The sequence below is a fragment of the Oryctolagus cuniculus genome, chromosome 17 (genome assembly GCF_051225735.1).
Source record: "Oryctolagus cuniculus isolate XC-2025 breed Fujian yellow rabbit chromosome 17, ASM5122573v1, whole genome shotgun sequence".
Classification (NCBI taxonomy): domain Eukaryota; kingdom Metazoa; phylum Chordata; class Mammalia; order Lagomorpha; family Leporidae; genus Oryctolagus; species Oryctolagus cuniculus.
Window position 1 is genome coordinate 24,195,532 of NC_142883.1, and position 27,799 is coordinate 24,223,330.

Here is a 27,799-nt window from a genome sequence, read left to right on the forward strand (position 1 = left end):
CGCTGGGAGCCACCCGGAAGCTTAGTGGCCACCATGGTCTCCCCCTGTGTTCCCACCACGGGCACCAGAGATTTGGCCAATTTCTTCCACTTCCCAGCTCTTGTGGCTTGAGAAAGAGCCAGAGCAGAGATGGTGGGAGAGAGCACCCTCCTCCTCTCGCACTGCGGCTGTGGGCTGTGTGGGAAGCAGCCACTGTGTCGCTGAGCACCCGCTGTGGCACCGCTATGGGCCACTTACTACTGCCCACTTCCTGCAGACACGGGTCAGTACAGCCCCCTGCCAGAGAAGAGGGAACTGAGGCAGATGAGTTTGTTTAAAAGAAATTCCCAAGGGCACCCCGCTACTAAGGGGTGGAGGCAGAATTTGAATCCTGATCCCAAACCAAACTGGGACTTTGGGGCCAGTCACTAAAGAACTCTCCTACTCTCTGAAGCCGACCAGAGGGAACTGACCACTGAGCAGTAGCCAGCTCCTCCCTCTGCCTCCCCCTGCCCCCAGCCATAACTTGAGCGCAAAATTAGTGACCCGGGTCCTTCACTGTCACATGTGGGGGACCTTCCCGAAGCTGGACGAGAGCAGCCTGAGCTTAAAGGCCCACCATGCTTGTAGGGAGGGGGCACAGACGCGACACACGGCCAGCTCGGTAGCGCCAAGCACAGGCAAAATCAGCTCCCCCTGCCTTGGCGGTGTTGTTGATTACAATGACGGAAATCTACAATTAATTTTTTAAACAAAATCGAGGCTCCAGAACTCATCACTGGGGCTGATCCATCTTAAATATGAGGACGGGAAGGACAGGGAAAAACTGGCTGCTGGCTGCCCCTGTGATTGGCCACCTCCGCGGCAGTGTGGCCAAAGCAGGAACCCGGGGGTCACCGATGGGCTCTGCAGCACTCCCTGCAGAGTGCTGGGGTCCTCTGCTCCTCCACACCTGGGGCAAAGTTCCAGGAAGTTCACTGCTTGTCTTAGGAGGTGAGCTCAAGTTCAACGTCTCCACCTCTGGCTCCAAGCAAACCACCCCCTGTCACGTGGCTTCTGGAACAGGTGCTGACCTCAGGATGGGTCCAGGGCACAGTCACGGGTAGAGAAGGCACAGGGAGCAGCAATTCCCACTCACCCTTGACCCTGTGCACAGTCAGGGGGCGGGGGGGGAGGCGGAGTCCGTCCTGCTCCCCGCTCTCTGTTCCCTGGTTCCCTGCCATGGCCATCTCCCTGTGGGCCGTGCCACTTCTTCAAGGCGGGCTGTTTCTTCTTGGGCGGAAGTTCGCCTCCTCATGCTGGATGGAGTGCCTTTGTCATCAGGGGGAGGATGGGGAGACGCGGGCATCTCCCAGGTCTTGCACACAGCCAGGCACACAGACGCAGACCTAACAGCAGACATTTCTTGCCAGCAGGCACCAACCACCCCATGGCTTCCGCTGCCACCCAAGAGGCCAGCATGGCGAGCTCCTGCCTCAGACCCACTGCGGGCAGGGAGTTGGGAGGGGCCCGCGTCCTGCCCTGGCCCCTTCACTGGCCTTTGTCCTCCCGGTCATCAAAGAGGCTGGGGTTCTCGGCCAGCGTGGCGCGCACCTTTTTCTTCTCCTTGAAGCGGCCTGAGTTGGAGACCTTGACGTGCTTGCCCTTGGTGCCCTTGTCCACAATCTTCTCCAGGCGGCTGTTAAAGTCACTGCTGGGGGCGCCGGCGGTGGGCTCTGCGCTGGCCTCCGTCTGGACGTAGGAGTCTGGGATCTCATAGAGCACCTTGGGAGTGGATTTCTTTTTCCGGAGGAAGGTCAGTTTCCACCAGCCAACTTCAGTCATGGCGCTCCCCAAGCCGAGGCAGGCTTTCTGCTGAGCGAGGTGGGGGAGACATCCGTCAGTGGGGGAAGCGGGTGGGTGCCCGGGACCAGCTCGCTCTAGACTCGTGATCACAAAGAATGGGGGCTGGCGATGTGCTGCAGGGGGTTCTCATATTGGAGCACTGGTCCCAGTCCCCACAGCTCTGCCTTCAATCTAGCTCCCTGCTAATGTGCCTGGGGAAGCAGCAGAAGATGGCCCAAGTGCTTGGGCCCCTGCACCCACATGGGAGACCTGGATAGAGTCCCTGGCTCCTGGCTTCAGTCTGACCCAGCCCCAGCCGTTGCAGCCATTGGGGGAATGAACTTGCAAATGGAAAATCTGTGTGTGTGTGTGTGTGTGTGTGTGTTTCTGTTACTCTGCCTTTCAAATAAATAAAATAAGTCTTAAGGGGATGGGGTTGTGGCACAGGGGGTAAAGCCACCACCTGCAACGCCAACATCCCATATCGGCACCAGTTTGGGTCCCGGCTGCCCCACTTCCAACCCAGCTCCCTGTTAATGGCCTGGGGAAAATGGTAGAAGATGGCCCAAGTGTTTGGGCCCCCACACCCACATGGGAAACCCAAATGAAGTTCTCAGTTTCTGGCTCTGGTCTGGCCCAGCCCTGGCCATTGCGGCCATCTGGGGAGTGAACCAGGGGATAGAAGATCTCTCTCTCTCTCCCTCTCTCTCTCTCTCTCTCCCTCTCTCTGTAACTCTGCCTTTCAAATGAATAAAATACAAATCTTTTTTTTTTTTAAATAAAAGATCCACTATTTTAAAAAATAAATTAAAAAAAAAAACTGAAGAATGATGGGAGGGCGGGATGTGCCAGGATTCTGGTGAGTGTGACGGACACTTCCAGAGAGTGCAAAAGAAAGAGGGGTCTGGAGCAAGGGCCACCGAGGGAACGTGGACAGGGAAGCTACGGAGCCAGCAGGGGCAGGGGGACAGCTGCACCCCATTGCCCTGCCGGGCTGTGGGAGCTTCCAGGTCTCCTGGTGCTGCAGGCGGGACACCGGCTTGCCCGGGTCACGCAGCATCAAGGCCTTTGACACTCACTGTAGCCAAGTCTTTCCCACTATACCACCAGAGCGGGTAGATGCTCATACATGGACAGACACGCCCTGTGCGTTTTGCTTGGAATCCATTACAAAATTAAAGAGAATGTAATAGCAAGAGCGTGCGATTTGGACTTCCCAGTGGCGACAAGCCGAGTGCTGAGTTTCTCCTAAGGGGGAGGAGTGGGGACCTCGGGCTGGCCCTGTCCCAGCCTGGTGCCCTCTGGCCAGCTATTCTCTGAGCCTCAGCTTCCTCCCCCATCTGTCCAGCCTTAGCATTTAGCTCCGCTGTCAATCCCTGTGCTCAGAGGTGTGGGCGCACTTGATGGAGTAAAACTCAGGGGTCTGGCAGTGACCACTGAGAGATGGCGCCCCCATCCCCCACCGGGCCTGCACGAGGACAGGAGGTTCCCAGGCATCTGAAAAGCTGGAAGGTGGTTAGGTGGAGCCCCGAGGGCCGCGTAGATGCTGTCACCACAGGTTGCACCTTCCACAAGAGCACGCAGGCTTCTCCACGCACGAGCCGTGAGCCCTGACACAGAGCGGCCTGTCTCAGAGACCACCCCGCCTTCCACTGGTTCCCACAAAGTGGTGCAGCATGAGCCAGTGGGTGCTCTGGGAGGCGAGGTCGCCTGGACGTCGCTGACGGCTGGCCAGGGGAGACAGGAGCAAGGGACAGCCGACAGTGGGAATTAAGATCAGGGAAGGAGCAGGCCGAGGGATGATAAGCAAAGGCACTTCTGGGCCCGGAGAGATGGGTGCTCGGGTTCCCAGGACTCCTGGGTGCCGGCTGTGACAGCTCTGGAGAGGAGGGTGCAGCTGCAGTGACCACTAGGAAGCCGGGCAGGTGGCAGCCAGCCCAAGTGATAGCAAATAAATCCCTCACTGCTTTCACAGACCGATGGTCCTCACTACCTTTCCCAAAAAGATCCGAAAGGAATCCGCCCCGTGATGAATACAGGTTTTCTTTTTTGTAGGGGGAAAAGAGGATCTCTTCTCCATGCCCCCCCTTCCCAGGGCACACCCACCCTGTGGGGGAAGCAGGCCCCCTCTGCCAGCTGCTCGGTCCCCTTAGCTGGGCTCAGGCAGCAGGAGAGGCCACCAGGGAGATCCTGTGCATCCCGCACTTAGAAAGGGAAGGAGAGCGTGAGAGTGGTGGGAGAAACAGGTCCCGGGCACCCCCTCCCGGAGAGCAGAGCGCACCCCGGGCAGCCTGAGAGGTTTGCTTTGGCAGCCTGCCCCTCCTGGGCTTAGCACAGCCTTGCACAGAACTTGGTGTTCCAGCATGGGCTTCTGGAAGGAGTCCTGGAGAAGGAGAGGGTGCTGGCTTGCTGTGGGCGCCCCCGTGGCTGCCTTGTCCGAGGCAAGGCCCACATTGGCTCCACCGCCGCCTCGCTGCGGAGCGGAGGAAGAGACGATCCAGCCCCTGCAGCTCCCTCCTCTGGCTGCCAGATGCCCCAGCTCCGTGCAGGACCGCCGCTTTTCCGGCGCTACTTAACGCATACCCGTTACAACATGCGTAGTTCAGGTTGGACTCCATGCGGCTTCAAGCCCCTTGGAGCAAAGGGCACCATGGATTGCAAGGAACTTGTCAGAAAACCATGGGGATGGGAGTTACCCTTGTACCCAGCCCCAGGGCCTCCACCAAGGGGCCTCTGTGTGCTGGTGTCTCCAGGGTGCTTCCCGCCAGGCCATTAGGGTGCTGTGACGTCCCAACTTCCCAGACACCCACAGTCATGAAGAGCAAGGTTTCTATAGCCAGAGGCCCTGGGCAGGGGAACAGAAGGCCGGAGGGGACTTGGCGTCAGAGACTTGGGATTTCAAACAAACCCAGCATTTGATGACAGCAGTGGACCCCATGGCCTGCTTCTGGAGGGCCCTGAGCTGGCCTCGCTGAGGGCTGAGCCCTTGCCCTGAGGCCTTGCAATCTGGGGGATGATGGAAACCAGCCCCTGAGGGCCTAAGGAGACAGCCTGCCACCCTCTGTCTTTGGCAGTCAGTACCATGGCATGCACGTGGGTGCTTGGGACAGTCCCCCCAGCCCCTAGCCCAGCTGGGCTCTGGGAGCTGCACTGCAGGGCTCTGTCCAGACTGGGCCAGGCCCCTTCTGAGCTGGGACGAGTTAACCATTGACTGAGGCGGGGGCGGAGGGGTGGAGGTGCCCGGGAGAGGAGTGAGCCAGTTTCTGTGTTGGAAGACAAAACCCAGAACCTTCTCTCTCATCCCGCTGGTGAGCACCCCCAGGGGCATTTATCTGTGGATGAGACTGGGGTGCCCTGGGTAGGAGCAGGGAGAGATCCCTACCAGACAGGCAGAACACGGGGAGTCAGTGAAGGGCTGCAGTCCAAAACAGAGTTAAGCGGGAAGTGGTCTGGAGACAAACTTCCTGGGCAGGGGCTCGGCGGGAGGCCTGGATAGCCTCCAAAGGCCCAGAGGGCTGAGTCTGCCTGGGTTCCCCTCCCCGCTGAGCCTTGGACACAGACCTGGGTGCCCCACCTGGGGACCGTGCCTTGGTTTCCCCACCCACCACCCACTCCCTGTACCTGTAATCCTGACTGCTCCGGGCTGGAGGCGAGACCTTCCCTTAGAAGGAGAGTAGGGGAGGCGGGGTGCCTGCGGGGTGCCGGGCTAGGCTCAGGCCGGGCGAGGTGGGTAGGAGCAGCTGTGTGTCAGGTGCAAGAGAAACAGGTGCAGGAGCAGATACCTGCTCCGCTGCTGTGGCAGCTCCTGGAGTCAAGGTGAACCTGAAACCCAGCCCCTCCCGGCTAAGCAAACAGAGGCAGAGGCTGGCTCAAGCTGATGAATATTCATTACCCCAGAAATCCAATCCCAGGGCCCCTTCATTCAGCCTGAAGCCTGGGTCCTCCAGGGACCCGCCACACTGGAGGAAGGGATCCCAGGGGAAGCCTGGGGTGGGGGAGCCTGGGAGCCTCTCTCCTCAGTTTACCCACTCTTGGGTGTCTGGTTGCACCCCCCGGCTGTAGCTAAGATCACCCCACCCTGTTCACCCTCCAAAGGGACTCAGATGTGGCTCCAGCACCGACCACCGCCTGGACGTTGCCCAGGGCATAACCGGGAAAGAGTTAAGGGCCGCTGGCCTCTCCCTTTGTTGGGCTGGGCAGGACCGGGTGCACCCCAGCTCCCTTTGAACTCCCTGAGTCGAAACCAGTCCTGGTTAAACTGGTTGGCAGACCGGTTCCCAGGCTGTAGGCTCCGCCTGCCCCAAGCCTCAAAGCTGAGGCAGGTGCTAGGGAAGGGGCTGGGGGTCTCTCCTGCCCTGAAGGGCCCCACCTGGGGGGAAGAGGGAGACACCAGTCCCTCCTTGGGGTCTGAAACACCTTCATCCCATCCTCCTCAGCTGAAGACGGCCTCGGGATCCTTGAGATCATGTTGAAAACCCAGGGCGCCAATGCTCTGCATGGGACAATCAGACGCTCAGGGAGCAGTGACAGTGACCTCCCCGTCTGCAAAGTACCCTAAACTTCCAGCCGTCTCTGAGAACGAGGCTTTGTAGCCGCCCCAGGTGGCTTGCAGGTGCTTGCGTTTCACCCCCTCAGAAGAGCATTGCTGCGCATTTGGCATCCCTAATGCTGCCCTGCCTGGATGCCCAACCCGCCCGCCAGCTGCCTTCCTCCAGGGACTGAATGTGCACCTGCCAGGCACAGAGGGAGGTCCTGGGCAGAAAAGAGCTGTAGTACTCCCCTTCCCCCGCTCCCCTGAAAGCTACAAATGTTCCCTAACCCCCTCCCAAGCCTGTCCTGCCACCTCCAACCCCGGCTTCTCCAGGCCCCAGCATCTTGGGACTCTTGGGTGCCTATCCCCTTCCTCCTAAACAGCACCCCGCCCTGAGATCGTCCGTGGGAGGGTCCACGGTGGAACCCACTTGGCCTGGCCCTTCCTCTGCTGCCCTCCAGCCCCTCCCCTCAGCCCTCCAGACCTCCGGAACATGGAGCCCTCTTAGCCTGCCTTTCTGATGCACAGGCTGCCTGGGGGTGAGAAGAGGAGAACAGGCTGTGCTCCTAACCCTAACCCTAACCCTAACCCTAACCCTAACCCTACTGTACTGGGAATGCTCTCCCTAACCCCCTGTGCAGCCTAAGACAAACTCCTATGCAATCCTTCAAAACCTGAATTAATTATTATGCCTCCCGCTACAGCATGAATTTTATTTTATTTTATTATTTTTTTTTTGACAGGCAGAGTGGACAGTGAGAGAGTGAGACAGAGAGAAAGGTCTTCCTTTGCCATTGGTTCACCCTCCAATGGCCGCCATGGTCCACGCGCTGCGCTGATCCAAAGGCAGGAGCCAGGTGCTTCTCCTGGTCTCCCATGGGGTGCAGGGCCCAAGCACTTGGGCCATCCTCCACTGCACTCCCTGGCCACAGCAGAGAGCTGGCCTGGAAGAGGGGCAACAGGGACAGAATCCGGCGCCCTGACCGGGACTAGAACCCGGTGTGCCGGTGCCGCAGGCAGAAGATTAGCCTATTGAGCCACGGCGCCGGCCGAGGAATTTTCATTTTTACTCATATACTTCTTAAAAAAAATATTTATTTACTTAGTTTGAAAGTCAGAATTACAGAGAGAGAGAGAGAGAGAGATTTTATTTTCCATCTGCTGGTTGATTCCCCAGATGGCTGCAATGGCCAGCACTGGACCAGGCTGAGGCCAGGAGCAGGGAGCTTCACCTGAGCCTCCCATGTGGGTAGCAGGGCCCCATGCACTTGGACCATCCTCGGCTGCTTTACCCAGGTGATTAGCAGGGAGCTGGACTGGAAGTGGAGCAGCCAGGACACCAACCAGCACCTATATTGGATACTGACATCACAGGCAGCGCATTACCTGCTACACCACAGCGCCAGCCACTCGTACACTTCTTTATTTTTAAAGATTTTTTTATTTACTTGAAAGTTAGAGTTACACAGAGAGAGGAGAGGCTGAGAGACAGAGAGGTCTTCCATCCGATGGTTCACTCCCCAATTGGCCGAAATGGCCGGAATTGCGCCAATCTGAAGCCAGGAGCCAGGAGCTTCTTCCGGGCTTCCCACATGGGTGCAGGGGCCCAAGCACTTGGGCCATCTTCTACTGCTATCTCAGGCCATAGCAGAGAGCTGGATCGGAAGCGGAGCAGCCGGGATTAGAACCAGTGCCCAGCCGGTGCCACGGCTCAATAGGCTAATCCTCCACCTGTGGCACCGGCATACCAGGTTCTAGTCCTGGTCGGGGCGCCAGATTCTGTCCCTGTTGCCCCTCTTCCAGGCCAGCTCTCTGCTGTGGCCAGGGAGTACAGTGGAGGATGGCCCAAGTGCTTGGGCCCTGCACCCCATGGGAGACCAGGAGAAGCACCTGGCTCCTGGCTTCAGATCAGTGGAGGGTGAACCAACAGCAAAGGAAGACCTTTCTCTCTGTCTCTCTCTCTCACTGTCCACTCTGCCTGTCAAAAAAAAAAAAAAAAAAAAAAGAACCAGCGCCCATGCTGGTGCTTCAGGCCAGGGCATTAACCCACTGCGCCATAGCGCCAGCCCACTCATACACTTCTGGTTAACATGTTATATACACGACGGACTATACATCTGTATAAACACACACATACATACAGTATTACAAGGATCTATTCATCACTCTGCCTCCTTTACAGAATTGTAGCTCCCTGAGCCTAGACTCATCTATCATTGATACAGAATTATGAACAGCAGGTGCTTAATGCAAGTCTGAAAACACCAATAAGAAATGGAGAAGCGGCCCACTGTCGGTGGCACAGCGAGTTAAGCCACTGCTTATGACACCAGCGATGCAGATCGCAGTGTCAGTTCAAGTTCTGGCTGCTGCACTTCCGATCCAGCTCCCTGTTAATGTTCTTGGGAAGGAAGTGGATGATGGTTCAAGCACATGGCTCCCTGCTACCCACCTGGGAGACTCCTGATGGAGTTCCAGGCTGCTGACTTGGCCGTTGTGACCATTTGGGGAGTGAACCAGCAGATGGAAGCCGAGCTAGGACTTGAACCAGGCATTCCCATATGGGATGGCGGCATTGCAAGTAGAAGCTTAACCTACTGTACTACAACACCTGCCCCTCAAAGGAACTCAGTACAGCCAGTTGCTGTGGCCTACGCGCCTGGAAGCAGGTAAACTTGAGAGAAGACTCATTGATGTGACTTCTAGTGGGCTTGCTTTTATGCTAGCAGCCCACCGAGGGCAGAGGCCAACAGGAGGGCATTGTCTCTCAAACCAGCCTCGCGCGTTCCAGGAAGGTGCCTGCACACGGTTTCCAAGATCTGTCACTGTCTCTGAGAGCCGAGTCTGCTCAGAGAGGGGGTGTCTGGTTTGGAAGGCACCAGAGAAAGTGAGTCCCTCCTCCCAGCTCAGCCGTAGGCGAGAGAGCAGAAGGGAGGTGAGGGGCTGTGATCCAGGGGTCAGGTCCCAATTCCCATCTGTACAGCAAGGGGCTTGTCCTGAAGGCATTCGTCCTCCTGCCTCTGAAATCCATAGGCCCGTTGTGGGGGTGGGGGTGGGGTGGGTGAGCAGCACCCCATCCTCTCACCCGAAGGAGCCAGCGAGAACGGCTGGGGCGGGTCCACCTGTGCAGGCCACCCTCCCTGAGCGTCACCAGGACCTGTTGCCGTGGACGCCCCTGCCCATCCTCCGGGGAGCGAGCAGCTGGGACGTCAGGCCCAACCCCTGGCCCTGGGAGGAGCAGGGTGGGGAGAGAGGAGCTGGAGATAAGGCTGTGAGCTGTGGATGTAACTCCCCGCGCACAGGCCACTTTATTGCTTTATGAATTTTTCACCTGTGAGGGCGCCTTGCTACCACAAGTTCAATTGTGATATGCCAGGTGCAGCAGGTGGTGGACACACGCTCAGAAATCCGTCCTTGTAAAGCATTCGGATAAGGGAGCCTCAGGGACTGGGGGGTCCCGCTGGGGGACACAGCCACAGGGCCCCATTGGTTTCCTTTTTTGTTTTTAAGTGAACAATCTTTTTTAAAGATTTATCTATTTATTTATTTGAAAGGCAGAATTACAGAGAGAAAGAGGCAGAGGCAGAGAGAGAGGTCTTCCATCTGCTGGTTCACTCCCCAGATGGCCACAACAGCAGGAGCTGCGCCAACCCGAAGCCAGAAGCCAGGAGAGTCTTCCCGGCCTCCCAGGTGGGTGCAGGGGCCCAAGGACTTGGACCATCTTCTACTGCTTTCCAAGGCCATAGCAGAGAGCTGGGTTGGTAGTGAAGCAGCCAGGACTCGAACCGGTGCCCATATGGGATGCTGGCACTGCAGGTAGTGGCTTTATCCGCTATGCCACAGCGCCGACCCCCTCACTGGGTTACAAATCCCCTCTGCCCTACTCGCCTTTCCATTTTGCTGACCTCTGTTCCAGAAGTAGGTCCTGACTCCAGTGATGTTTCTTTCCCAGAACACGGAAGACAGGGGAGCTTGCCCCTCCCCTCCCTGCGAGGCCAGGAGACCAGAGGTCCCTGGAGTGCCCAGCCTGGCGCAGTTGACAAGCCAGGTGAGGCCAAAGATAGGTCTTAGGCAGGTGACCCGAGGTACAGCTGGGAGTAGGGCAGAAGTAAGCAAAAGGTGCTTTCTGGGGCTGGCACTGTGGTGCAGAGGGCTAAGCCGCCACTCCCAACGCCAGCATCCCGTATCGGAGCACCCATCAGTCCTGTCTGCTCCACTCTGGTCCAGCTTCCTGTCAAGATGGCCCAAGTCCATGGGCCCCTGCACCCATGCGGGAGACCAGGCTGGAGTTACAGACCCAAGGCTTTGGCCTGGCCCAGCCCTGGCTGTTGTGGCCATTTGGGGAATAAACCAGGAGAAGAAGGATCTTTCATTCCTCACCAATTTCTACCTTTCAAATAAATAAATACATACATAAATGAATGAATACCCCCCCCTTTTTTTTTTGACAGGCAGAGTTAGACAGCGAGAGAGAAAGAGACAGAGATAAAGGTCTTCCTTCTGTTGGTTCAACCCCCAAATGGCCAATCCGAAGCCAGGAGCCAGGTGCCTCCTCCTAGTCTCCCATGGGGTGCAGGGCCCAAGGACTTGGGCCATCCTTCACTGCCTTTCCGGGCCACAACAGAGAGCTGGACTGGAAGAGGAGCATCGGGACAGAATCCGGCGCCCCAACCGGGACTAGAACCCGGTGTGCCGGCGCCGCAGGTGGCAGATTAGCCTACTGAGCCGCTGGCCCTGAATAAACCTTTTTTGAAAAAGCTGCCCTCTGGGGGTTGGAATAGTAGCATAGCAGGTTAAGCTACCACCTGTGACACCAGCTTCCCATATGGGCACTGGTTCAAGTCTGGGCTACTCCATTTCTGATCCAGCTCTCTGGCAAAGCAGCAGAAGATGGCCAAAGTGCTTGAACCCCTGCCACCCACGTGGGAGACCCAGATGAAGTTCCAGGCTCCTGGCCCAGCCCTGGCCATTGCAGCCATTTAGGGGTGTGAAATTGCTGTTTCCCCCGATCCCCCGCCCATAATTCTGCCTTTCAAGTAAATAAATAAACCTTAAAAAAAAAAAAAAAGCTGCACTCTGATCTGGATCCATTGGAGCTGCCACTGGCCTTGGAGGGGAGCATTCTTCCTGTTTTTGTGGGAGGAGCTTTATGGGGTGTTTATGGGGACTGTGTTCCTCCAAACGTTCTGCGGGTGGGATCTCTCCATGCTCTCAGCCACGCCCGGAGGAAGACCCTCTGACAGCCCCACAGTTTGCACCACCATTAGCAGTTCTCCTGTGTGCTTGTTTCTTTGTGGCTGCCATAACAAGCTTGATGGCTGAACACGGCAGAAACCGGGGAAGGATGTTTGGCGCAGCAGCTAAAACACAGCTTGGAACGCCCGTACCCCTGGTTCTAGTCCCGGTTAAGGCAGTCGAGTCCTGGCTCTGCTTCTGATCCCAGCCTCCTGCTCGCTCGCGTGTAGCCTGAGAAGCAGTGGGTGATGGCTCAAGTACCTGGGTCCCACGTGGGAGACCTGGCCAGACCTCGGCCTGGCCCAGCTCCAACTGTTGCAGGCATTTGGGGAGTGAACCAGTGGGTGGGAGGTATCTGTATGTGGGCATCTCTCTCTTTCTCTCTGCCTTTCAAAAAAAAAAAAAAAGGCCGGCGCCGTAGCTCATTAGGCTAATCCTCCGCTTTGCGGTGCCAGCACACCGGGTTCTAGTCCCGATCGGGGCGCCGGATTCTGTCCCGGTTGCCCCTCTTCCAGGCCAGCTCTCTGCTGTGGCCAGGGAGTGCAGTGGAGGATGGCCCAAGTGCTTGGGCCCTGCACCCCATGGGAGACCAGGAGAAGTACCTGGCTCCTGCCATCGGATCAGCGTGGTGCGCCGGCCGCAGCGCACCAGCCGCAGTGGCCATTGGAGGGTGAACCAACGGCAAAGGAAGACCTTTCTCTCTGTCTCTCTCTCTCACTGTCCACTGTGCCTGTCAAAAAAAAAAAAAAAAAAAAAAAAAAAAAACCAGCCTAGCAGCCACCTATTCTCTCTCAGTCCTGGAGGGCACATCTCCAACATCTGTCACAAGGCCGAGCCTGAGCGTCGCAGGGCTGGGTTCCCTCTGAAGGTGCCAGGGAGACTCTGCCCCTGGCCTGCTTGAGGTTCTGGGCCAGCGAGCTGCAGCCTCTACCTTACAGGAACACCGGGGGTGGCATTTGGACGGGATGATCTCAAATCCAGAACCTTGACATCATTGTATCTGTAAATAGACCGTCTTAGCAAACACAGTCCACCCTCACAGGTTCTGGGGACGCCACAGCGGCTTTGCTCAGGGGCCGCGGTGCAGCCAGGTGCCTCTCAGGTCCTCCTTTGGAGGATGGACCAGGCGTGCGGCCGGCCATGGGCCACCAGCTGTCAGGTCCTTCCGGGTCCATGTCAGCTACAGAAGCGCCTCTGCCGAAGGCATGCTGGTCCAGGCAGCCCATTGCTAGTGAAATAAAAGTGTTGCGATTTCAGCCCTGTGAAGACACTGGGGCGGGGGGGGGGCACCTTCACTGCAGGGCCCCCCACCAAACGGACTCAAGCTTCGTCAGGCCCGCAGTGCAGCTGGGTTTCTGCCTTTGCCCGGTGCTACTGCCGTCTGGGTCTCCTCACAGGAAGTGACCCCTAACAAGCATCCTGGCCCCAAAATGTTCCTGCAGAACACAACCTGGGGCGCAGTCATTTCAGATGTTGCCTCCTTCTCGCAGTCATTTCAGATGTTGCCTCCTTCTCGTATTTCTCTACTGCATTAGCATCAACGGCTCCTCCAAACGCCAGGACCACCCAGAAGCCCAGAGCGTGACCTTATTAGGAAACAGGGTCTCTGCTGATGTGTTCCCCACCACCTCCCCTCACCAGACTCTCCAGCCTCAAAGCTCTTACCCGGGGGCTTTCTCCTCCCTGAATGACACCCATCGCTGCCGCAATTCACGCCCATCCTGTGAGACTCGAGACTCGCTCCCATTCCTTCTCGCAAGAGCCCTGCCCGCGCTACGGTCTTGCCCCCGAGCGGAGCAGGGTGCTCCCTTCCGTCCAGCAGCATGCACTCTGCGCACACCTCCTGCTTGGTTTGTACAGGGCTTTTGAAGCCCCTGCGACACGTGAGTAGTGCTAGGCTTTGGGGGTGCTTTCGTGGGGTTCAGAAGGTGCTGGGCCCCTGGCACAACACACCACCACTTTCTGTGAGGGCCGGGACTATGTCTTTATTTTTTACTTATTTGTTTGTTTGTTTGTTTGTTTGTTTTGCAGAGTTAGACAGTGAGAGAGAGACACAGAGAAAGGTCTTCCTTCCGTTGGTCCAACCCCCAAATGGCCAATCCAAAGCCAGGAGCCAAGTGCCTCCTCCTGGTCTCCCATGCGGGAGACCCAAGGACTTGGGCCATCCTCCACTGCCTTCCCGGGCCACAGCAGAGAGCTGGACTGGAAGAGGAGCAACCTGACAGAATCCGGTGCCCCAACCGGAACTAGAACCTGGGGTGCTGGCGCCACAGGTGGAGGATTAGCCTAGTGAGCTCTGGCACCGGCCGGGGACTGTGTCTTTGTGTAGGGTCCCCAGCAGCGCAGCAAAGAGTGCTGGGCAAGCAGAAGAGACAGGGCGCTGGGGCGCGGGGGAAGGGAGGCTGGAAGACGGTGGTTTGGGAGTGGACTTGGCTTTCCTCCCCTTGGCAGTCCCTCCCTGCCCTGATGAGGGCAGAATCAGTGCAGTGGCATCCTTAAGAAATGACATGTGGGACTCATTTCACGACCCCATGTGATTAACGAAGGTGAGGGGTCAGGGAAGGCGTGGCTGGCCAAGGGTCAGGGTGTAAGCAGTGGCCCACAGGACAGCTCAGGTGACACCATCAGGGCCCGCGTTGGCCTGGGCTTAACTTAGCCCTCATCTCTCCCCACTGGTTTTCTCTCTCCACTCCCAGGAGGTTCGGGGAGGGGGAGGTGTTGACTCCAAGTTCTGAGCTGTGCAGGAAGGAATAAGGAAAGGAGTGGGAGCTCACAACCCTTCCCCCAAGACCGGTGATCACGGTCCCCCCACTCATGACAACGATGGCCACCACCACCACCACTAACTGCCTTCCTGACCCCGCCCCACCTCCCCTCATTCTTTCCTGTGCAAGCATCATTAAGCACTTGACACTTCAATGGCAGGTGTCAGGGGCCAGTAAGTCTGTACTCCCTGCCCCCAGGGTGCTCACAGACAAGCTGAAGAGAGAAGTTACACCTCTAACAGCCAGAGGCCTCACCAGGCTGCTGTTTCCAGGGCTTCCAGCCCAGCAGGTAGACACACCACACACACACACACACACACACACCCCTCCCACAGTCAGTGTGACCATGAACAAACACACAGACCATAAAGTCATAAACAGATGGCGAATGAAAGAAATGGGTATTTGAATGGCCAGGGTAATCTTTCTTTTTATGGCTTGTAGGAGGATAAGCAATGGGTGCTCTTGCCCAGAATGGGGTGTGGCAAGAAGGAACTTTGGCAAGGGCATGAACCGCAGGGGTGGGAGTTCTGAGTGCCTGGCCCAGCAGCTGGGGAGAAAGTGGGAATCAGGATGGGGAAGAGGAAGGAGGAGGCCTGGGGCTGCTGTGGCTGAGCCAAGGGGGCAGGTGGGGCGGAGGTGAACCAAAGGCAGAAAACAAGAACACAGGCTGGGAGTGGACAGACCCAGGTTTGAATCCCAGCCCTTCCAACCATGATCTTGGACAAGTTACTTAACTGTCTTAGTGTTGCCTCCCTTACCTTTAAAATATGGCTAATAATAGTACCTACATCATAAAGTTGTTTGAAGGATCAAATCAGATAAGGTTTATAAAACAGTTAGATCTACCCTGGCACGCAGGTCAGCGTTATCTCACTAAGGAATCCAGCAACAACAACAACAAAAGATGGCGAAGCAGCTGCGGGCACTGAGCTTCCCCGTGCAAAGCTGACAGGAGCCTGGCTGTGTGCCCCCTCCCCTGTGCCCCCCCTGCCAAGTCGGCAGAGCCCTGAGACGCTGGGGTCAGAAGCCTCCCCCAGGCTCTCCCTGCCTCCTTCCAGATGCCGGCGATGAACAAAGTCCCCCCTGGACCTGGACGCCAGATCCACTGACCTGCCTACAGGCCCTGAAGTTCCCCACGGAATGCTGCCCAAGGCCTAGGCTCCGGGGTAGCTTGTCCCAGGCCAACAGCTGGCAGAACTGCTCTGATACCTCTCTGTTCCTCGTTGAGTCACCTGCAGAGCTGCAGGTAGGGGTGAAGCGCCTGGGGTCTCTGCTTCCACTGATTCATGGGGGGAGGGAGACTGTGCTGGGTCTCCCACCCCCACCCTTCTCTGCCCCACCCAGCCTGTTGGTCTAAGGAGGAGGGAGAGCTACACCTTGAGGGTGGGGCCCTGTTGTGCTCCTTGGGACGTCCCGAGAGCCTGAGAGCATAGTTGGAGTCCAGCAAGTGTTTGTTTAATCGTGGGGGAGCTGGAGCAATTCCTACAGGCTGAGTCAGGACGGGGAGCTGGGAGCCGATTCCTGCCAGCGAGCCCCAGGAGCCCTGTGTCTCAGCCCTGGGAGCCTCCGTTTGCAAGGAGGTCTCTAGACGCATGCGCAGCAACAATGAGGACACCTACTGTTTTATCGTGGCTTACAAAGCATGAGAAAATAAACCTAAAGCATGCTGTAAAGCGCTAGTACGTCTAGTGTGTGTTTATCTATGTAAGCCTGAAATGCCTGAGATAGGATAGGTGTTATCTCCCTGTTGAGGAAACTGTGGGTATCAGAGAGGTTGCAGAAAGAGTCCAGGATCCCACGGGTCAGGGAACTCGGAGTCTTCCCACTGTGGACTCCGTCACAGAGACCCATGTGCTGAGCTGGGGGGTGTGGGGGTCAGTATTTAGAAAGAGGGGGCAGGAGTTTGGAGCCTGCATCCCATACCAGAGTGCCTGGGTTCAAGTCCTGGTTCTGCTTCCAGTCCTGACTTCCTGCTAATGCTACCCCTGGGAGGCAGCAGGCCATGGCTCTAGTAGTTGGGGCCCCGCTGGGACTGAGTTCCTGGCTCCTGGCTTTGGCCTAACCCAGCCCCAGCTGTTACGGGCATGGGCGGTGGGTGAGGAGTCTCTTTCTCTCTCTGCCTTTCACATGATAAAATAAATAATTTTTAGAAAGAGAAATGGTGAGACCCCTGGGAATCTGTGCTCAGCCCATCCCCTCTACCCACTCTCCCCGCTCTCCCCACTTCCTGCCAGGACTCAAGTCCTCCTCTGGACAACAGGCCGGCCAGCTAGTGGCCCTCCAAGTTGCGTGGCCAGACCCAGCGACTCCCCTGAACGCCTAAGTTACAGACCCAAGTGCTTTCTGCACATTTTCCACCAGGGCATTTCCTAGCATTGCAGACCCCACAAGTTCGAAGCTGAGATCTACTTCCTCCTGACACCTGCATCCCTGCCTCAGGTGGTGGCGCTCCCATCCAGCCAGCCAGGTGTCAGCCTTCACGTCTCTCTCCCCCACACTCGGCCAATCGGTTGCCAAGTCCTGGCTGTCTTCCTCCCAGACATCTCCAACCCAGCCTTTTCCCTCCTCCACACCCCTTGTCCCCAGTCCGGCCCTGACCTCTGGACAAGAACCTCCTTCCTGTCTCCTTCCCGTCTCCCTGTCTCCAGTCCTACCTCCCTCCCTCTAACGCATGCTCCCTTGCAGCCGCTCTGCACATGCCCCTCCCTGCCTCAAGCCCTGCTGACCTTCCGTGGTTCCTCTATCTGCAGGGGTGAACTCCAAGTTTCCCTTGAGGCTCTCTTTCCCACCACCCTCTCACCTTTTTAGAACCCCCCCCCCCCAACACTGTGGTGTAGCAGGAAAAGCCGGCATTCTATATGGGCGCCGGTTCAAGTCCCTGATGCTCCCCTTCAGATCCAGCTCTCTGCTATGGTCTGGGAAAGCAGTGGAAGATGGCCCAAGTCCTTGGGCCCCTGCACCCACGTGGGAGACCCGGAAGAAGCTCCTGGCTCCTGGCTTCGGATTGGCACAGCTCCAGCCATTGTGGCCAGTTGGGGAGTGAACCAGTGGAGGGACAACCTCTCTCTCTCTGCCTCTCCTTCTCTCTCTGTGTAACTCTTTCAAATAAATAAATATTTTTTTAAAAAAGAAAAGAAACTCCCACCACTTCTTGCCTCAAACTATCTAAAGCACTGGTCGGGGCGTGAGACATAGGCAGCGACCTATGAAAGACCCTGCAAGTCCCCTTTGCATTGAACCCCAGAATATGCTGCCAGTCCTGCCCGCCTGCTACTCCCTGGGCCCCGCAGCCCTCCGGAACACCCTTCCCCACATCACCCCTCTTCCTGCTGCTCCTCCCTTCCCTTCCCCTGCCCTAACTACACAGCACGAAGCAGGCGCTCAGCACGTCTGCCCGACACTGAATGCAGGCAGAGTGTGACAAGAGATCTGCACACTGCTGCACACCGGAAAGCGAGGCAAGGCGGGAAGAAGGCATTTTCAACCGGCTCGGAAGAACCCGGGCCTAGCAGGTGCCACGACTGCCCGCTTAGCGGAGAGGGCTTCCCGCCCGCCTGGGGAGGTAGGCGCCTGGGACCGGCTCTCGGTCGCCGCCTGCCGCGACCGCACCGCCGCTGCAGCCCTTCCAGTCCGCCCCGCCTCTCCCCTGGCCTAATCCCGCCTCACGTCTCTCATTGGCTGTCCCCTCTTTTCCCGCCCCTCGGGGCTCCGCCATTCGGATTCTCTTGGTGGGTGGGGCTTGAGGCGGGGGTGGAGCGTGCGTCCCGATTGGCTCTGCGGAAAGCGGCGACGTGGCCGAAGGAGGCCCGTTTGTGCCTAAACTCAAACTCAACCGCACAGGCTCTGGATTGGCGGTGGGGCGGGGCGGGCCTAGGTCTCCGGCCGGAAGCGGAAGTGGGAGAAAGATGCAGGTGTGGAGATAGGGGGACGAGGGGACCGGGCCGGGGACCCCTGAGCCGGGTCCTCGGCCGCCGTCTCTCCCCGGCCCCCAGGGTGGCGGTTGGGACCGAGAGGTGAGCGCGCGGGTGGCGCGGCGCGTCCCGCGCTCACGCCCCGCTGCCCGCCGTGTTTCCCTCCAGGAGCATCAGCACGTGCCCATCGACATCCAGACCAGCAAGCTGCTCGGTAGGACGGGGCGCGCTGCGCAGCCGGCCGCCGGGGTGGGGCCTGTTCTCTGCCCCTGTCGCCCACCGACCCCCGCCCCTGGCCACACCTGCCCCGCGTTTTCTGCTGCGTTTAACATTGATAACGTGCGTTGTCAAATCATGTCACCCAGGGAAGGATATGCCTTAAAGACAGTCAGCTACTAAGTGGTAGATCCGAATAGGTTCTTAAGTCTGGCGCAGCGTCTGTGCTTTTTTTTTTTGCATTATACCAGAAACTTCCCCCGCTTTAAAATTTTTTAAAAATAATTTATTTGATAGAGCTCCCATCTGCTGGTTCACTCCCCAAATGTCAGGACTGGCAACAGGAGCCGGAACACAGTCCAGGTCTTCCACGTGGGTGGCAGGGACCTAATTAGTTGAGCTGCCACCACTGCCTCCCATGATGCACCTTGGCACGGAGCTGGAGCAAGGGATCAAACCCAGGCACGCTATTGTGGGACGCAGGCATCTCCCTACCCCTTTTTTTTTTTTTTTTTCTTTTTTTTTTTTTGACAGGCAGAGGGGACAGTGAGAGAGAGAGACAGAGAGAAAGGTCTTCCTTTTGCTGTTGGTTCACCCTCCAATGGCCGCCACAGCTGGCGCGCTGCAGCCGGTGCACTGCGCTGATCTGAAGGCAGGAGCCAGGTGCTTCTCCTGGTCTCCCATGGAGTGCAGGGCCCAAGCACTTGGGCCATCCTCCACTGCACTCCTAGGCCACAGCAGAGAGCTGGCCTGGAAGAGGGGCAACTGGGACAGAATCTGGCGCCCGGACCGGGACTAGAACCCAGTGTGCCGGCGCCGCTAGGTGTAGGATTAGCCTACTGAGCCGCGTTGCCGGCTTCTTTTTCTTTTTAAGATTTATTTATTTATTTGAAAGACAGAGTTACAGAGAAATTGAGAAAAAGAGAGCTTCCGCGGTGGCCGGAGCTGGGCCTAACTGAAGCCAGGAGCCTGGAATTCCAGGTCTCCCACATGGGTGGCAGGGGCCCAAGCTCTTTCCCAGGCTCATTGGCAGGGAGCTGGATGAGAAGTGGAGCAGCCCGGTCTGGAACAGGTGCCCATATGGGATGCTTACCCTGCTGTGCCACAGCGCCGGCCCGGGGGCTTCTTTAGTTCCACTTTGGATTTGCCCTGGCTCTTCAGCCCGTATGTTTTTGTGAACTTGTCTTTGGTCACGAAAAGGACCAGGAAAGCATTCATTTAAGAGCTTGCTGTATCCCAGGTATGGTTAAAAACAGTTGACATTATAAAAGTAAGAGTTACGAAGATGTGTTCAGGCCCTATGAGCTTAGTACTCCCTCCATTCCCTCTTGAACTCAGTGTGGGCTTATCCCCATTTCACATGGAGGGAAACTGAGGCTGAGACAGATAGAGGGTCTTGCCCAAGAAACCTGCTCGTCAGAACTCAGAACCACAAGGCCAGGCCCGGGCCATGGCAGGTCAGTCCCCGGGGACTCAAGGTCACTGGTCCTCTGGGCGCTGTGGGTGTTAGTGGCATTGTGACTGCTCCTTCATCCACTAGCTGGCAGAGCCCACCTTGGGTTTTCCCCACTCACGGTTAATCCCTCTGTGTCAGCAGGAAAGAGCTGATTACCCAGGAAAGCGCAGAAATGCTGTGGAGAATTTAGCGTGGTCGCAGGTGGCACTTCTATGTCAGGACCAATTGCAGTTTCTCCGTGTCCCTGGGGAGCCAGGCACGCCGTGAGAATCCCCCTGCCTTCGAAGTCAGGTGGCCAGAGTCTGTTTAGCATCTGCTTGGGCCTTTGTTCCCACCCCCCTGTCTGTGTTCCACAGCCCCCCGTACCTGAACCAACAGAGAGCCGACTTTAGCCCGTCTCTTGGGTATGACACTTGAACTTGTGCGTGAAGGTGGTGGTGGTGGGGAGTGTTGCAAGGCTGTGACGTGGGTGTTTTCCCTGCAGACTGGCTGGTGGACAGAAGGCACTGCAACCTGAAATGGCAGAGCCTGGTGCTGACGATCCGGGAGAAGATCAACGCCGCCATCCAGGACATGCCAGAGAACGAGGAGATCGCCCAGCTGCTCTCGGGATCCTGTGAGTGCCCGGGGCTTTGTCTCTGCCTTCCTGGAGTGCACTTTGCCAGCTGAGCAGCTCCCAGGACTGACTCCAGAGAGAGATTGTTATTTGGGATATTTTATTTTGGGTTTCTTCCAACACAGTATGCTGAAGGAGAGAGCTATGTGCCAAAATTACTGGCAAGGGGCTGGCTTTGTGGCACAGTAGGTTAAGCCTCTGCCTACAGTGCTGGCATCCCATGTGGGCACCGGTTCAAGTCCCGGCTGCTCCACTTTCGATCCAGCTCCCTGCCAGTGTACCTGGGAAAGCAGTGGAAGATGGTTCAAGCCCTTGGGGCCCTGCATCCATAAGACATGGATGGAGTTCCAGGCTCCTGCCTTTGGCTGGCTCTCTCTGTAACCCTGTCAATTACATAAATAAATAAATCTTTAAAAAAAAAAGAAACTCCTGGCAGTCCATGAGTCAGCCACCTGCAGTGACCGGAGGAGGCGAGGTGCACACTGTCGTTCTAAGTCCTTGCCCACCTCCTTGCTTTCCAGACATTCACTATTTCCACTGTCTAAGAATCGTGGATCTTCTCAAACGCACCGAGGCTTCCACAAAAAATATTTTTGGCCGGTACTCTTCACAGCGGATGAAGGCAAGTCAGGGGCCGCGGGCTGCTAACGCAGCCCTGGGGGTGTCCAGGCCACGGGTCAGAGCCTGCCTGGTCTCCCAGGATCCTGTGGAGATATCTGTATTGACTATTTCCTGAACTTTCTCCCTGTCCCTATAGCATATGCCAAAAGTGGATCGTACCCGTGGGTTTCCATTTTCAGACCCCTGCTGTGGGGATTGCTGGGCCCGCACTGTTAAGTGGGTGGTCCAGGAGCCAGTGTTGTGGCATAGCAGGTAAAATCACTACCTGTGTCGCTGGCATGCCATATGGGTGGCGGATTGTGTCCCAGCTGCTCCATTTTTAATCCAACTCCCTACTGATAGCCTGGGAAAGCAGCGAAAGATTGCCCAAGTGTTTGGGCCACTACCATTCATGTGGGAGACCTAGGGGAAGCTCCTGGCTCCCGGCTTCAGCCTAGCATAGCCCTGGCCGTTGCAGCTGTTTGGGGAGTGAACCAGCAGGTGGAAGATCTCTCTCCCTGTCTTTCTTTCTGTCTCCCTCTCTCTGTAACTCTGCTTTTGGAATAAAGAAGTGGGCGGGAGGCCAACATTGTAAGTGGAAGAGGGTGAGAAGTCTGTGTTTGATGGGAAGTACAGGCTGGGAGGGCTTCCCTGTTCGGGGGCGGAGCTGGGACGTGGCTGCTGAGCGCGCCTCTCAGTCGCTTGCTCTTTCTGTCTGTTCGTGTGCAGGATTGGCAGGAGATCGTAGCCCTCTATGAGAAAGACAACACCTACTTAGGTAAAGGGGCCCAGCCCTGGAGTACTGGCGTTCATGGGAAGCCCACTCCCACGTGCGGAGACCCCAGGCCTAAAGGAGGCACAGTAGCCTGTGGGAAGAGGCCAGAGTATAGAAGTTTCCCGTTTGTGGGTGGAAAAAGCAATTGCACAGCGTGCAGCGAGGGGAGGGTCAGGCAGGTGTGGGCATTTGCAGTCAGGCTTGCAGCCATTTGCAGGTCTGGGTGGGGTGGAAGGTGCCTCAGCCGCTGTGCAGCCCTGGCTGTGCCAGGCGCAGAGGCTTGGGTCTTCCTGGGAGACACACGGGGGCCTGAGAGGGAGACCAAGGGCCGGCTGCAGCGGGGGCTGTGTCTGCGCGTGGTCTGCACCATCGCGATGATAGCGAGTACTTTACTGAGCACCTAGCAGTGGAAGGGATCGCGCTGGGTGTCTTACGCGGGTTCTCTCTTTCGTCCACATACCACCGTGTTTGTGCCACACCTGGGGCTGGATCAGAGAGGTTGTGTACCTTGCATCTTGGCATCCAGAGCTGGGAGGGGAGAGGCTGGGGGCCAACCCCGCACTTGCTCTTCAGCACCCCTCTAGGGTGTGTCTGTGGGTGTGCCAGGGTGCATTTCCTGGGCTCTCCGCAGTGGAGCTCTCTAGCCTCCTGGTTCGGAACGTCAACTATGAGATCCCCTCGCTGAAGAAGCAGATCGCCAAGTGCCAGCAGCTGCAGCAGGAATACAGCCGCAAGGAGGAGGAGGGCCAGGCGGGGGCCGCCGAGCTGCGGGAGCAGTTCCACCACTCGTGCAAGCAGTACGGAATCACGGTGCGTGAGCCCCAGGCCAGGGCCTCGCCGGCCGCCTCTCCTCGGATGCTTTCCTTGATCCGTCGCCCTCCTCTGGTGCCCTCTCCAGGGAGACAATGTGCGGAGAGAGCTGCTGGCCCTCGTGAAGGACCTGCCAGGGCAGCTGGCCGAGATTGGGGCAGCGGCCCAGTCGCTGGGGCAGGCCATTGACCTGTACCAGGCCTGCGTGGGCTTCGTGTGTGAAAGGTAAAGGGGGTGTGTGTGTGCTGCTCCGGCACGGAGCCACTGCCCGCTGTCCCTGGCTCTTCTCTCCTGGGAGTCTTGCTCATCTGACCCTGAGGGCCAAGCCGAGCCTGTGGTGGCTTGGTGCGGGTCAGCAGGAGTCACTCTGCGCCCTGTTGCAGCCCCACAGAGCAGGTGCTGCCGATGCTGCGCCACGTGCAGGAGCGGGGGAACTCCACGGTGTACGAGTGGAGGACAGGGACGGAGCCCTCCGTGGTGGAGCGGCCGCGCCAGGAGGAGCCCGCCGAGCAGGTGGAAGAGGACGCGGTGAGACAGCCTCGTTAGGGGCCGCCCACCCCCGCGGGAACGGGAGCTGAGTGACAGCCGCTCCCCAGCCTGCACCCCACGGCCTGATTTCAGAGCCCCAGGAGGAGGAGTGGTGTTGATGTGGAGACTTGGGGTGAAGGGCCTGGCAGGCTGGCTGGCGCTGACGGGAGGATCAGGCTCAGAGCTCTCTGAAGGTGGCTTCCTTCCGGACAGCTTGCAGCCTGCTGCGTGTGCAGAAGTGGTGGAGGCTGTGGGGCAGGAGCCCCCCGTTTTTACCCCTCCTCAAGCTAACGCTCCTTTCCCCTCTTAGATCGACTGGGGCGACTTTGGGGTGGAGCCAGTTCCCCAGGGCGCTGACTCCGGCATCTCCGCTGAGGCTGCTGGAATCGACTGGGGCATCTCCCTGGAGTCGGACCCAAAGGTGAGGACTCCCTCCTGGTTCCTGTCCCCGAGGACTCCTGCGATGGCTGCTTCCACCTTAAAAGCAACGCCGTGTACATAACAGCATTGCTTGGAGTTCACGGCTCTAAGACCGGGTGTTCAGAGGGAGGCACAATGTTGGGGACATGGTGTTGGGGGCGTGGCACTGGGGTCTGGGCAGGTGGTAGTGTCTGTCATAAAGCAGGGATGAGAGTGGTGGTGGGCCGGTGCCTCAGCTCAGTAGGCTAATCCTCTGCCTGCGGTACCGGCACACCGGGTTCTAGTCCAGGTCGGGGCGCTGGATTCTGTCCCGGTTGCCCCTCTTCCAGGCCAGCTCTCTGCTGTAGCCAGGGAGTGCAGTGGAGGATGGCCCAGGTGCTTGGGCCCTGCACCCCATGGGAGACCAGGATAAGTACCTGGCTCTTGCCATCGGATCAGCGCGATGCGCCGGCTGTGGCGACCATTGGAGGGTGAACCAACGGCAAAAGGAAGACCTTTCTCTCTCTCTCTCTCTCTCTCTCTCTCTCTCACTCTCTCACTGTCTACTCTGCCTGTCAAAAAGAAAAAAAAAAAAGAGTGGTGGCGTAACGGGCCCATGCTACTATTTTGCCACCCATGTCAGGCTGCCTGTCCTTAGTACACTGGAGCTGTGCATCTCTGGTGCATTCCGGCTCCGTTTGCTTGGGAAGGTTCCTGCATCGCTGGGTTCTGTCTCTCCATGCAGGACGCTGCAGGTGACGGCATAGACTGGGGAGACGACGCCTCCACCTTGCAGATCACAGTGCTGGAAGCAGGAACCCAGGGTAGGTGCACATCCCCGCGGCCCCGGCAGACGGCTCTGGAAGCAGCGCATTGCAGAGATTGGCCTTCTTGCATGTTTAACTGCCTCAAAGGCTTGAGGGGGAATGGAGTAGAGGGAACATAGAAGTCCTGAAAATTAAGTCTGCAAAAAAAAAAAAAAGTTTAAGTCTGCAAACTCAGTTTTGGGGATCCGATGTGGATGAGCCGTTTCCCGGGGTGACCAGACTGCCATCCCCAGCCGCAGAGGGAGGCAGCAGCGATTGAGCCACTAGGGGGCAGTGCAGGCTGAGATTTTACCTCCCGCTGCCAGCAGAGCTGAGAGCTGCCCTGAACCCAGCTCTGGAGGTCCTGGCAGGCAGCAGGCTGCTGGTGGTGCCTGATTGGGGCTGAAACTTGTGGGAAAGGGTACCCTTGACCTTGGGCTGGGACAGGAAGTGGCTGCAGTGCAGTGAGCCTGTGTCCGTATTAATCTACCCCGGCTTCTCAGACTTGAGGATCTTCTCCTCCTCTGGCCCTCAGATCCTTTCTCACGTCTGTCTCTTCCCGGCAGCTCCAGAAGGTGTTGCTCGGGGCCCGGACGCCCTGACACTGCTTGAGTACCCAGAGACCCGGAATCAGTTCATAGATGAGCTCATGGAGGTACTGTCTCACTCCGGCCCTGGCCTGACCCCGCCTGTTCCGGTGAAGGGTGCCGACGGCTTTCCATGTCCCGAAGCAGGAGCCCGATGCACTCGTTCACCTCTTCCTTACCGCGGGCCACCTGAGTGCCTGGCACGTCCTAGGCGCCAGAGACTGAGTCACAGGCAAGGCGGCCCGCGTCCCTGACATCACAGAGCTTATGTGCTAGTGAGAAAGGCAGGCGTCCCCGAGGGTAAGTGATGCGTTCAGTGTGATAGCCGTGGCGAGTGCTGCAGGGTCCTCGCTGGGAGACGACCGAGTGACGACTCACAGGCAGCGCGGGGCCACGTGGAGGTGCCAGGGAAGGGGTGAGCCTCGCCTGTGGCTGAGCTGAGGGAGGGGAGAAGAGAAGCGGAACCGCGGCTCTGACTCTGAGTAAACCCGGGGACTCTTGGAGGGGGTGTGTTCTTTTAGAGATTGATTTATCTGTTTGAAAGGCAGAGTGACAGAGAGAGAGGGAGAGAGAAATCTTGCATCCACTGGTTCACTCCCCAAACGCCCACAATGTCCAAAGCTGGGACAGGCCAAGGCCAGGAGCTAGGAACTTCCATCTGGTCTCTCCCTGGTGGGTGGCGAGCCACCTTCCACTGCCTTCCCAGGCACATTAGCAGGAAGGCGGATCGGAAGCTGAGTAGCTAGGCCTGGATCCTAGCATTCGTATGGAGATGCACACTCCCCAAGTGACCTCTTACCCCGCCGCACCACCAGGGCCGCCCCTGCTGGAGGTTTGTTTCAGTCTTATCCCCACAAGGACTGTGTGGGGCAGCCCAGAGTTCGAAGCCAGTGTTCTTTGACCCTCCTCTGTAACTGGGAAGGTGGAAGCCTGCCTCGTGAGCCTCTGGGCGTGTTCCCTCCCAGGCTGGGGAGTGCCTCCTGCGAGCTCCCAGTCCTCACCCAGGTCCTGCTTCTCTCCCCAAAGAGGCTCCTTCGGGCATCGGGGAGAGGGGACAGCAGGTGCAGGGCTCCCATGGCAGGGTGAGTGACGGGCTGTGCCGCCGCTCCTCCTGCTCTTGGTCACCGTCTCTTCATGGAAAGGGCTTCTCCAGCGGGGAGTCCTATCCCTGGCCCTCACGGAGAGGAAATAAGCCCCTTCGGTAGGGTGGAGAGACCCCTGGGACCCCCGTGTTCATAGTTAACCTGGTCCGCAGGATGAGCAGGGAGAGAGGCCCAGGGCTAGGCAGGCCTGGGGCGGGTGGGAATGGACAGGCCCTCACTTCGCAGTTGGCTTCTAGCAAGAGAAGCGTTGGACTGACCCCTGTTCACGCAGCGCCTAGCCCTCCCATCATTCCTGCGGCTTGAGCATCCTGAGCGACCTCGACTCGAACCGTTTCCTCTTCTGTCCTCAGCTCGAGATTTTCTTGTCCCAGAGAGCAGTGGAGATGAGCGAGGAGGCGGACATCCTGTCCGTGAGCCAGTTCCAGCTGGCTCCCGCCATCCTGCAGGGCCAGACCAAAGAGCAGATGGTGACCATGGTGGCCACACTGCAGGATCTGATAGGCCGGCTCACCAACCTTCGAATGCAGCACCTGTTTATGATCCTGGCCTCACCCAGGTCTGGCCGTCCCTGGACGCAAGGCTGTGTCGTCTGGACCAGCTCTGCCTCCTTGCATTCCTCCTCTTCTTCCGTGGCCCCTGGGGCTCCCTCCCTGCCTCCTGTGCCCTCACCTTCAGCCAGGATGGGGCTTCTCTCTGGGACGGAGTGGGGTGGTTCAGTGCGTGCACACTCCCGAGTAAGACCAGGGAACCAGGAATGGGTATTTCTTACCAAAAGGATTTAAGGTTGTCAGGGTGGGAGAACAGTTAGGGATTTGGTTTCCCAAGCGAGCTTTACTGAGCCCGGCCATTGGGCGGGGACGCACCAACGCTCACCTGAGTGCCCCGCCCAGGTATGTGGACCGAGTGACTGAATTCCTGCAGCAGAAGCTGAAGCAGTCCCAGCTGCTGGCGCTGAAGAAGGAGCTGATGGTGCAGAAGCAGCGGGAGGCGCTGCAGGAGCAGGCGGCTCTGGAGCCCAAGCTGGACCTGCTGCTGGAGAAGACCAAGGAGCTGCAGAAGCTGGTGAGACGAGGCGGCCAGGGCCGTGGTGGGGCACTGGCTGTGCAGACCCAGGCCCCTGCGCCCGCATCATACGCTGTCTTACAGATTGAAGCTGACATCTCCAAGAGGTACGGCGGGCGCCCCGTGAACCTGATGGGCACCTCGCTGTGACGCCCCGCCTCCGCCCGCCCGTCTACCCAGGCTCCAGTGGTGTTGGGACAGCCAGGGTTGATGTTGCAAGGTCCTTCCGGGCTAGACATCAGGCCCAGGGGAGGACGGAAGGGCCCAGCTGGTGGCCCGGCGCTCTGCCAGGAGCTGTCCTGATTGGTCCTGTGCCCCAGCCTCCAACCACAGCTCCTCCTGCTGTTTGTCTAGTCGGACTTAATAAAAGAGGACAGACGCTTGCCTACTGACAGTTACTCTTGCTGCTTCTCTGAGCCTGGAGCCGGGGCCGCGCACCTGTCTTCCTGGGGGTCTTTCCCTGGGCCATCTGCGGTTGCTGTGGAGCCCCAGGTCTGGGGGCCCCCAGACCAGGAGGTACAAATGGCTCAGCGAGGGGCTCTGGGACAGCTGAGTCAGCTGGGCCCCTTCCTGTCTGTAGCCACACCCGGGCC

General features: G+C 58.1%; 2 protein-coding genes and 1 long non-coding RNA gene across 10 annotated transcripts; 2 read left to right on the top strand and 1 right to left on the bottom strand.

Annotated features, from left to right (window-relative positions):
* Nucleotides 1–640: 640 nt before the first annotated feature.
* On the bottom strand, nucleotides 641–5,635 carry PRR15L (proline rich 15 like). 2 transcript variants are annotated; one of them, XM_008271368.5, is made up of 2 exons: nucleotides 5,425–5,635; nucleotides 641–1,833 (listed from the first exon to the last, which is right to left on the bottom strand). In XM_008271368.5, the coding sequence occupies exon 2, from the start codon at nucleotides 1,801–1,803 to the stop codon at nucleotides 1,510–1,512; it is 294 nt and encodes a 97-aa protein (XP_008269590.1). In that variant the 5' UTR covers nucleotides 1,804–1,833; nucleotides 5,425–5,635; the 3' UTR covers nucleotides 641–1,509. The 2 variants fall into 2 exon arrangements, with proteins under 2 accessions (XP_008269590.1, XP_008269589.1); XM_008271367.5 differs by having other exon boundaries at nucleotides 641–1,830; nucleotides 5,425–5,634.
* On the top strand, nucleotides 2,646–17,424 carry LOC149121148 (uncharacterized). Of its 2 annotated transcripts, none has more exons than XR_016224169.1 (3): nucleotides 2,646–5,111; nucleotides 13,105–15,583; nucleotides 17,233–17,424. It is a non-coding gene; the product is annotated as an uncharacterized LOC149121148 (long non-coding RNA). The 2 variants fall into 2 exon arrangements; XR_016224170.1 differs by lacking the exon at nucleotides 17,233–17,424 and having other exon boundaries at nucleotides 13,105–13,452; nucleotides 13,601–16,208.
* Nucleotides 17,425–18,217: 793 nt separating this feature from the next.
* Nucleotides 18,218–27,604, top strand: CDK5RAP3 (CDK5 regulatory subunit associated protein 3). Of its 6 annotated transcripts, XR_016224172.1 has the most exons (15): nucleotides 18,218–18,248; nucleotides 18,417–18,462; nucleotides 20,405–20,536; nucleotides 21,058–21,158; nucleotides 21,866–21,914; nucleotides 22,543–22,721; nucleotides 22,810–22,946; nucleotides 23,105–23,249; nucleotides 23,560–23,670; nucleotides 24,394–24,472; nucleotides 25,021–25,109; nucleotides 25,189–25,341; nucleotides 26,495–26,700; nucleotides 27,035–27,206; nucleotides 27,291–27,604. XR_016224172.1 is itself a non-coding variant. In XM_008271366.5 (14 exons), the coding sequence occupies exons 1-14, from the start codon at nucleotides 18,243–18,245 to the stop codon at nucleotides 27,354–27,356; spliced, it is 1,518 nt and encodes a 505-aa protein (XP_008269588.1). In that variant the 5' UTR covers nucleotides 18,218–18,242; the 3' UTR covers nucleotides 27,357–27,604. The 6 variants fall into 6 exon arrangements, 4 of the variants coding, with proteins under 4 accessions (XP_008269588.1, XP_051681577.1, XP_089174213.1 ...); XR_016224173.1 differs by lacking the exon at nucleotides 18,417–18,462; XM_008271366.5 differs by lacking the exon at nucleotides 25,189–25,341.
* Nucleotides 27,605–27,799: the final 195 nt, after the last annotated feature.